Source organism: Apis mellifera, linkage group LG8 (assembly GCF_003254395.2).
Source record: "Apis mellifera strain DH4 linkage group LG8, Amel_HAv3.1, whole genome shotgun sequence".
NCBI classification, from domain to species: domain Eukaryota; kingdom Metazoa; phylum Arthropoda; class Insecta; order Hymenoptera; family Apidae; genus Apis; species Apis mellifera.
The window spans coordinates 1,909,184-1,918,779 of NC_037645.1; the positions used below are offsets into that span (position 1 = coordinate 1,909,184).

Below are 9,596 nucleotides of genomic sequence, written 5' to 3' on the forward strand. Positions count from 1 at the left end.
TTTTATAAATTATTATTGATTTGTTCATTTTAATTTTTTTTATTTTGGTACTTAAAGGATTAAATATTGTGAAATTGCATTTTGAATATAATATGAGGATTTCTCTTTTTATATTTTAAGTTATATTGTAAAATAGTAAAATTAAGAAAATATTTAATAATTAATGTTATAAATTAAATAACAATGGAACTATTTTTTGTAGAAAAAATTATATATGGTCTAGTAAATTTTTTTAACCCTATTATTCCCTATTTATCTTTAGAAAATCAAATTTACTAGATAAATTTACTATAAAGGAAATATTAATAATATCTATGTTGGTAACATTAGATAATAGCTAATTTTTCGAACCTTCTAAAGGATAACATGTAAAATATTTTTTATTAATAATGAATATTACGAATAATAAAAGTAATAAAAATAATTCTGTATTAAAAAGGACAAAAAAGATAAATTCTATATTAGAAGAAAGAAATATAAATAAAATTATATTTTGTGTATTAATTCTTGTTACATGCTTTAAAGTACTTCTAATTCCCGTATAGTATGATTTTTTGTATATTTAAACAAATTATTAAGCTTTTATGTACTATATTTATTGTATTTTTTACTATTTTTTATTTGTACTATTTGATTTTTAGTCGTTCTACGGATTTTGAAGTACATCGCAACTGGCTCGCTATAACACATAGTTTACCATTAAAAGAATGGTATGTGAATGCCAATTCACAATGGACTTTAGATTATCCACCATTATTTGCATGGTTTGAATATTTTCTCAGTCATATTGCAAGATTTATAGATCATGATATGCTGAAAGTGAAAAATCTGAATTATGCATCATTTAATACCATACTTTTTCAAAGAGGTTCTGTTATAATTTTAGATTTAGTATTTACTTATGGAGTTAAAGAGTAAGTTTTTAATAAATAAATAAGTAATGATATATGAAAGATATATATATATATATTTTTAAAATTTATTTTATTATATTAAATTTTAGAATTGGCAAAGTATTTTGCAACACTTTTGATGAACATGTTATGTTCATAGTTTTTTCTTTATGCAATATGGGATTATTAGTAGTGGATCATATACATTTTCAATATAATGGGTTTTTACTTGGTATTTTTCTACTTGCTATTGCAAATGTTTCTAAAATAAATAAACAGGTATGTAAGCAAAAAATATTTTATTTTGAAAAAAAAATTAAACAATTTATTTTTTAGATATCTATTTTATATGGAACATTATGCTTTGCCTTATTACTAAACTTAAAACATATTTATTTATATGTTGCACCAGTGTTTATAGTATGGTTACTTAGATCATATTGTATGAACAATGGTTCATTTTTTAGACGTTTGTTTGTACTTGGAGGCATAGTTTTTATTAGTCTGATAATTTCATTTGGTCCATTTATTTCGCAATTACCTCAGGTAAATAATTATATTGCATGTGATATTTTCTTTTTCTTTATTGATTATAATTATCTTAGGTAATTTCAAGGTTATTTCCATTCAAAAGAGGTTTAGTACATGCATATTGGGCAGCAAATATTTGGGCATTATATATAGCTATAGATAAAACAATATTTTTAATTTTAAAAAAATTAAAATGGCTAAAAATTACTAGATCAGCAGTAATGACAGCTGGTTTAGTTCAAGAAGAATCATTCTTAGTTTTACCAACTCCTACTCCAATTATAACATTTTTATTAACCATTTTCTCAATGATAGTAAGTATCAAATTGTTTATTTATTAATATTTAATAATATATTAATATATTATTATATTATATTAAAAAATTATATAAATTACAGCCCTCATTGTATTGTTTATTATGTAAAAAAGAATATTTCACAAATTCAAGACAGTTTGTACGATGTTTAGTTCTATGTGCTTTAAGTTCTTTCATATTTGGTTGGCATGTACATGAAAAAGCTATTTTAACTGCTATCATACCAATGTGGTAAGTAAAAAATAAAATTAATGAAATAAAACCAAACAAGTTTTATATTTTTTAGTGTATTGGCAACAACAAACAAGAATGATGCTAGAATATATTTAATTCTAAGCTGTGCTGGACATACTGCTCTTTTACCTCTACTTTATTTAAATAATTTAACTCCATTAAAAATTTTGCTACTTTTAATATATATAATTGCAATTTTTTTAGCTTTCTGTCAAAAATTCAATTTAGATTTACTTTATTCATATGAATATATATATGTATTCACTTTACCAATATTAACACTATATGAAACAATAATACATAAAATAATATTTGGAGAAGCATTACCATTTTTACCTCTAGCACTTACTTCAATATATTGTGCTATAGGAATAATTTATTCTTGGATTTTTTATTATTATATGTTTTTACAATATAACAAAATTTATAACCAAAAAAAGAAAGTACAATAAAATTTATATTTATGACATATTTATTGTATTTCCCAATTTTTTTAACCTTACAATATTATTACATATTATTACATTATAGTTATGATTATTACCATTAAAAGAAGATTATAGTTATTATGATCAGTTATATGAATGTTAATTATAATCTTGTTAGAAATATTTTATGATTACAATTTTAATATAAAATTATAATTACAATATATATATATTATTAAAATTTTAATTAATTGAATGAATAAAATAAGGATTATAAATCAAAAATATAAATTGTATAAAATAATTTTTTATTCAATTATTTAATACAGATTTTCATATATTCTATATCAATTATTTTTATTTTTAATTATATTATTTTAAAATATATTTTTGTTGCATTTTTTAATTTTTATAGAATATTTAATTTTTTATTCAAAAATATTAACCTAACAATAAGTTAACCTATATAAAAACGAATATATATAAGTACTTTTAGCTCTCTATTATTTACAAGACAACAAATGACAAACATGGCGACTTGGATTCCTAAAGTCATACGTACGATAAGTAAGTTTGTTAATTTCAATTGTTTATTATTTTATTTCACAATGATATTTCGATAATAATAATATACTTGTTGTAATGCTAAAATATAAATTATTGATTTATAATATATATTATAAATATATCTGTATTTATTATAATTATGTAACAATATTAATTTAAATCAATATACAGGGAATCAAAATGTATATTCTGCCAGTTATACAATACAAAATAATTATTCATCAGAACCAAGAATTATTAAAAATCCTACTACAGCCAGCTTAAAAAGAGGTACTGGTGGTCGTAGTTCATTTAATGGCATAGTTTGCACAGTATTTGGGTGTAGTGGTTTTATTGGATCTTCATTATGTATTAGATTGGGAAAGATTGGAACCCAGGCAAGATATAAATATTATTAATATTCCGAATTATAGATTGAACTTATATTTATGCTAAATATTTTTTTACAGCTTATTCTTCCACACAGATGTGATCATTATCATATTCGAGAATTAAAAGTGGGTGGAGATCTTGGACAAGTTCTTTACCATCCATTTGATCTTAGAGATGAAGAATCCATAATCAGAACTATAAAATATTCTAATGTTGTTATTAACTTAATTGGTTCAAATTATGAGACAAGAAACTTTAGTTTTGAGGATGTACATGTAGAAGGAGCAAGAACATTAGCCAAACTTGCTAAGCAATGTAATGTGGAACGTTTCATTCATATGTCATGTTTGAATGTGGAAGAAAAACCTACAGTAAATTAATTATCTTATACAATTAGTAGAAAAAATATATCAAAATCATTAATTAAATGATATTTAGAATTATATGTTTTTTTAAAAGTTGTTTTGCTTTTTATTAAAATTTTAAGTACTTTTTACAATTTATGAATTTATTATATAAATTTTAATATCTAATTTTATGATTTGATATATTATTTAAAATAACAACTTAATGATGATATAAATCTTATTTTCTTTTTCAAGCCAATCATATTGAAAGAAAGTTCAAAGATATTAAAAACAAAATGGAAAGGGGAACTTGCTGTGAAAGAGGAATTTCCAGAAGCTACTATAATTCGACCATCAGTTATATATGGACACAAGGATAAATTTATAAATCATTATATGGATCAGAATAGACTAAACTCAAATAGGTACATTTAATCATAGTTGTTTATAACTTATATAAAAATGTAAGTCACAATATTGTAATGATATGTTCATTTTTTATAATAGATTACCTCTATGGGATAAAGGGGAAAAAACTGAGAAACAACCAGTGTCTATTCATGATGTAATTTCAGGTATTGTAGCGATCGTAAGAAATTCTGATACTGTCGGAAAAACTTACCAATTTGTTGGGTGTGTATTGTACATTATGCTATTAAAACTTTTTATATACATAAGATTAAAGATTAAAAATATTTATTTTAGACCAAAACGGTATAAATTAAACGAGTTAGTTAAATGGATGTTTGATATAAAATTGAAATATTTCAAAAACAACATAAAGATAGTTGACATGAAATATGATCCATATGCTTGGTTAAAAACTTCTCTTAGAGAATATATATATGCAGTACATCCTACAACAGACATGTTATGGGAAGTCTTAGAATGTGTAAGTATATTTGGAGTTTTTAATTGATTTAAGTCATTATGGATTGGTTTTAGAAATAAAAAAATATATTCATTATAATAATCATTAAAATATATTCATTAAATTTCGTTTAGCATCACATCAGTGATAAGATAGATTCTGCTTTACCAACTTTGGAAGATTTAGGAATAACACCAATTGATTTACAAACTCGAATAGAATGGGAAATTACTCCATATATAGAAAACAAGATGGAAATAGAAGATTTACAAAGAATAATCCCACCTACTGTAAAGTCTATACCAAAATAAAGTGCTTACATTTATAGTTTATAAATTAATTTTGTGATTTAAATAAAAAGCGAACATAAAAATATTATTTCGATTTTTTATATCATATTTACATTAAAATATTTATCTTATTATAGTTTTTATATAATAAACATTATTGTTAATTTTTTTTATCATTTATTAAATGATACATCATTTTATTACTTATTAATATATAGATTATTCTAATTATAAGAAAAAATTACAGAGTTTTTTTTCGTTATATAATAGATATTGGTAAAAAATATATGCTAATTTGGTCCTCGATTACTATGCTGACCGAAAGCCATGCAAATTTTATATTTAAAAAACTTTTTTCTTTTTTTTTTTTTTTTTCGTTATACTTAAATACATATAGATTTTTCGACTAATTAAAATTTCGATAAAAAAATGTAATTGTATGATTTAGAGAATAATATTAAAGAAAATACTATATACAAAAACATGGTTTAAATCATAAAATGATAAAATTGAATTTTTTTTATTAGAGTAATCTTTTTTACATAAAAAAGACTATGTAAAAATTCACATGATAGATTAATGTTCAGAGCTTTGAAAATCTCTGAACATGTTTTTATTTAATTCTTTAAAATTAATAATAATAAAAAATTTTATGAAAAAAGACATTTATAATCTACAAATAATTTAAATCTATAAATTTAAAAAAAATATTCTTGCAATAAAAATTAAATTCTCGTAAAAAAAGAATAATAGCGCTATTATATTTATTCCTTTCAAAATGATAAAAATTTTTTGCTAAAGAATTGTTATATAAATTGATTACTTGTATTCTTATATTGTCTACATACTTTCATTATTGTTAATATAAATTATTTAATTCTAGTTGTTTTTATACAATCAAAGATAATAAAAAATTACATCATATAAAACATTTAACAAAATTTTCTTAATATAATTAACATACTCGAAATAAACATACTATATTATTTTAACAATTATATTATATTATAAATATTATTAACAAATATTTCAAAAAACAATTAAGAAAATAATTTCCTATATGAGTATACATATATAAGTGAAATGATATGAAAATTGTAAAAAATTGACATTGGTTTAAATTTAAAAAAAAAAAAATCTACAATCAAAATTGTTGAAAATGTATTTTTTAAAGATGCTTTTGTGATAAATCTTCAAATTAGATTAAAAATAATTTAAGGGATAGGTTAAAAATAATTTAATGAACAAATCATTTATTTGTGAATTCGTTTCTATAATTTATAGAATAAATTTGAAATTAATGCAATTTTGCTAGATAGATATATTAAAGCTCATAGTATGTTTAAAATTGTACGAGTATAATAATCAAATGGAAAAAGTTTCTTGACAATGATTTCATATGATAGAAGTGCAACAATATTAAACATTTATTAAAATTGCTATTATTATAGTCGTTACTTTGTTTTGTATAAAATAAGATTGAAAAAAATTTAATTATAGGTTATTTATATTATATCAATGTTTTATATTATATATATATGAAAATAATTTAAAATAAAAAAAAATGTGTCAAAAATTTTCATTCAAGCACTAAAAAATATTAGGATGTATATTATATCAAATATATTAAATATTACTAATCTCTTCGATATGTCAGTTATTATTTAATTATATAATAATTTATTATATAATATAATAATTATATATAAATAATTTTATTATATAATTATTAATTAATAATTAATGTTTAACGATTGTTGAACTAAAATCGATGATTTTATCGAAGAGATTAATAATTTCAAGAAATTAATTGTTGTTTCATTTTTCACTTTTAAATTCGACAATTTATAAGAATAACAAATTAATAATATGGTATTAAATTTTATATCTTAAACTAAATCATAAAAACAGCTAAAACTGTTCCCACCAATTAATATTCCTATATTTCAACGATATGCATCTGAATCTTATAAATCTTAATCTACTGAAAGAAATTCATGGAGAATAAAAGAATGAGAAACAAAGTGATTGGCAGTGTAAAAATTCCAACAACTCCAGAACCCAGATTATCTTGGACGACATTATCGTGACATTTGGCAATTAGGCCAAAATCTACAAAGTTCATTGGTTTTCCATTGTATTCAATTGGAGAAATACAATAATTCTTTTTCTGAAACTCGGTAATAGTTCCATTGACAAAATCGCTTTCTAATACATTGTGAGCCTGACAGTCACAAGGAAAATGGTTATCGATAGCGCTAATAGAGCTCACTTCTAAATTAATGTCTTTGGCATGATGAGGTGCCTCTAAAACATGATTTCCATGAAATCTCAACATTTCTATACTATTTTCATATCGTAGAAACAATTTTTCGATTAGATCGATTTTGTTATTTAATATATTCAGTCTATCAACATGAGCAAGTCCAGTGAAGGCGTCCTTCTCAACGATGCCCAAGTCACTTTCCTGAATATTCAATGAGTGCACATAGGATAAGCCACGGAATGTATAAGATTGCAGGGAAGACAAGTCCATATAAGTTAATTTTAAAAGTCCAACATGTTGTAAGCCATCGAATGCATCTGGTTCAATAGTTCTTATTCCTGACGGAAATATTAAGCGAACTATATTTGTTACACCTGAAAATGCATGACTCTGGATTCTGAGTAATGGGTTATTGCTCAATAGTATTACACGAATGTTGGATGTACCGGCAAATGAATAACCCTCGATATATCGTATTTTATTATTTGCCAATAATAATACTGATACGTTTTGTAAAGTTGCGAACGAAAATTTTTCGATGAATGGTAAAGGTGTGTGCTGAATAGAAAGTTCGCGCAATTTATTTAAACCTCGAAATGCGAACGGACGTATTGTCGATATATTATTACCATCCATCGTTAGTTTCCGTAATAGTTTTAAGCCAGCAAATGCATCTCCTTTTATTATTGGAAAATTGTTCTTTGTTAAGGAAAGTTCCTCTATTGTTTGAGGTAACTGTTGGGTGGGAATATCTTTTAGCCCACCTGTATTGCAGAGAACCTGTAAAATTGATTTAATTCAATAATGCTTTTGTTATTAAAAAAAATATAAAAAAATATTAAAAAAATCTTCATTAATAAATTATTATATAATTATATCTTGTTTATATAGCTAATTAATTTCTCATAATTCTTTTTTCTTACAATTTTAACTATCTAACTAATTCATGTTTACTAATTTTTAAAATTGTATTAAAATATTTATATATAAAATAATAACATATTAATAACATATTATATTATATAGTTCTGTAAAGTTTCTAATTAAAATTATTTTTTTTTATAAAGTTAGTTTAAAGTTTTTTATCAATTTTTTTAAATATTAATTCTTATGATTTTTATTGCTTTTTAAAAATACAATATAATTATATTTTTCATTTTATATCTTTTTCTATTTTGTATCATTTTGTATAAAATATTTTTACCTGTTTCGGAGAAAGACAAATACATTCTGCAGAGCAATCCCAATTTTTTGCGGTAGTAGTTTCTTGTTCTAAAGTAAATTTTAAACTCAACGTCACTATCCACAGCAGGTAATAAATGCAGATCTATAAAAAAATAATAAATAAATAAATAAAAGATATAAAATAAAAGAAATGAAGTTACAAAACAGAATTTTTTTTCAAATATGTAAATGTCATGCATATAGAAAATGCGAATATGATTGCATATACACGCGAATTGTCTTATTTGTACCTGCGCTCTGCAATACATCAATTCCAAAGTTTTTAGGGCGCATGCCTCAGCATCCAGGAAAACGTCGCAAGTAGCTGTCGATGTTCCAATGTATTCTGAAAAATGTTAAGTCTTAGAAAAAAATATTTCGACATATCTTAAATTGAATTTATTAAATTCGTTTATTTATTTTATATATCACTGAGATTGAGGGTGAAAAAGAAATATAAAAGCTTATAAAAGCTTACCACTACAAGAAGAAGCAAATTGACTCGGATGGAGATTCTACCATTAACCGGGAGAACGAAATAGACCAGGAAAATTTCGCAATCCGTGGCCGCATTCACCGGCTGGGCTCTGGGCTTTATTTCTCCTTAGCCAACTACCCCCACCCCCATTGAACGATCTGCGCAAGCCCATAATTATTCTCTCCGTGCGCGTAGTCTGGAATAAGACTTATTAGAGGTACAGAACTGTAGTGCGGCATAACCAGAATGAAGCGTACTGACCTAGGAAATCTGACATAGTCTGACATAGGTTTTTGATTGTTGATAATTACAAAAGTTGATGCATTGATAATTCTATTTCTGTTTCTCTCTATTTTTCTCTAATTCTTTCCAATTAATTCTATTTCTCTATGATTTTTTTTTTAATTTTTTTTATCTATTTTTATTTTCTAATATTTTGATCTTCCTTATGATTATCTGATTTTTATTATCTTTTTCTGATTTCTTTGATTTCTTTGTGATCTTTTTCTTTCGTATCTCTAATTTTATAATCTTTTTTTTTTTATTATTATTAATTTATCTCACTTTGTTGATTTTGCTTATCTTTTTCTCATTTTTTTTTATTTATTATTACTTTTGAATTTCTTTTTCTTTTTGATTTTTTTTATTTTTTTGTAATTGTTCTATATTTTTTCTAATTTTTTCCTGTACTACTTCACTTTACTCACTAGTAAAATATTTCTCACTAGTAAAATATTTTAAAAATAAACTAAGATAAAAAAGAAACTGTAAATCAAAA

General features: G+C 22.9%; 3 protein-coding genes across 8 annotated transcripts; 2 read left to right on the plus strand and 1 right to left on the minus strand.

Annotated features, from left to right (window-relative positions):
- The first annotated feature begins 329 nt into the window (after window positions 1-329).
- LOC551841 (probable dolichyl pyrophosphate Glc1Man9GlcNAc2 alpha-1,3-glucosyltransferase) lies at window positions 330-2,446 on the plus strand. Of its 4 annotated transcripts, none has more exons than XM_006558875.2 (7): window positions 330-544; window positions 642-914; window positions 1,004-1,172; window positions 1,230-1,439; window positions 1,499-1,738; window positions 1,824-1,969; window positions 2,028-2,440. In XM_006558875.2, exons 1-7 carry the CDS (start codon window positions 390-392, stop codon window positions 2,425-2,427), a joined length of 1,593 nt encoding a protein of 530 aa, XP_006558938.1. In that variant the 5' UTR covers window positions 330-389; the 3' UTR covers window positions 2,428-2,440. The 4 variants fall into 4 exon arrangements, with proteins under 4 accessions (XP_006558938.1, XP_624229.2, XP_026298155.1 ...); XM_624226.6 differs by having other exon boundaries at window positions 390-544; window positions 1,824-1,972; window positions 2,028-2,446; XM_026442370.1 differs by having other exon boundaries at window positions 399-524; window positions 1,824-1,972; window positions 2,028-2,446.
- Window positions 2,447-2,820: 374 nt separating this feature from the next.
- On the plus strand, window positions 2,821-4,938 carry LOC551866 (NADH dehydrogenase [ubiquinone] 1 alpha subcomplex subunit 9, mitochondrial). Its single transcript, XM_006558868.3, has 7 exons — window positions 2,821-2,970; window positions 3,142-3,347; window positions 3,420-3,713; window positions 3,945-4,114; window positions 4,197-4,322; window positions 4,395-4,581; window positions 4,695-4,938. Exons 1-7 carry the CDS (start codon window positions 2,925-2,927, stop codon window positions 4,869-4,871), a joined length of 1,206 nt encoding a protein of 401 aa, XP_006558931.1. The 5' UTR covers window positions 2,821-2,924; the 3' UTR covers window positions 4,872-4,938.
- A 1,860-nt stretch (window positions 4,939-6,798) lies between these two features.
- Window positions 6,799-9,207, minus strand: LOC726572 (leucine-rich repeat-containing protein 15). 3 transcript variants are annotated; one of them, XM_016913676.2, is made up of 5 exons: window positions 9,080-9,207; window positions 8,819-9,014; window positions 8,592-8,686; window positions 8,321-8,443; window positions 6,799-7,896 (listed from the first exon to the last, which is right to left on the minus strand). In XM_016913676.2, exons 3-5 carry the CDS (start codon window positions 8,607-8,609, stop codon window positions 6,832-6,834), a joined length of 1,206 nt encoding a protein of 401 aa, XP_016769165.1. In that variant the 5' UTR covers window positions 8,610-8,686; window positions 8,819-9,014; window positions 9,080-9,207; the 3' UTR covers window positions 6,799-6,831. The 3 variants fall into 3 exon arrangements, with proteins under 3 accessions (XP_016769165.1, XP_006558930.1, XP_006558929.1); XM_006558867.3 differs by having other exon boundaries at window positions 6,799-7,490; window positions 7,746-7,896; window positions 8,819-9,194; XM_006558866.3 differs by having other exon boundaries at window positions 6,799-7,490; window positions 7,563-7,896; window positions 8,819-9,194.
- Between the last annotated feature and the right edge of the window lie 389 nt (window positions 9,208-9,596).

Excerpts from the sequence above, each read along its gene's own strand:
- LOC551841 (XM_624226.6), top strand. The coding sequence starts at position 390 with ATGAATATTACGAATAATAAAAGTAATAAAAATAATTCTGTATTAAAA. Across the intron at positions 545-641 it reads GTACTTCTAATTCCCGTATA|TCGTTCTACGGATTTTGAAG; the intron begins GTATGATTTTTT and ends TTTGATTTTTAG. Across the intron at positions 1,440-1,498 it reads TTATTTCGCAATTACCTCAG|GTAATTTCAAGGTTATTTCC; the intron begins GTAAATAATTAT and ends TAATTATCTTAG.
- LOC551866 (XM_006558868.3), top strand. The coding sequence starts at position 2,925 with ATGACAAACATGGCGACTTGGATTCCTAAAGTCATACGTACGATAA. Across the intron at positions 4,323-4,394 it reads AAAACTTACCAATTTGTTGG|ACCAAAACGGTATAAATTAA; the intron begins GTGTGTATTGTA and ends TATTTATTTTAG. Across the intron at positions 4,582-4,694 it reads TATGGGAAGTCTTAGAATGT|CATCACATCAGTGATAAGAT; the intron begins GTAAGTATATTT and ends AATTTCGTTTAG.
- LOC726572 (XM_016913676.2), bottom strand. Across the intron at positions 7,897-8,320 it reads TTTGTCTTTCTCCGAAACAG|GTTCTCTGCAATACAGGTGG; the intron begins GTAAAAATATTT and ends TCAATTTTACAG.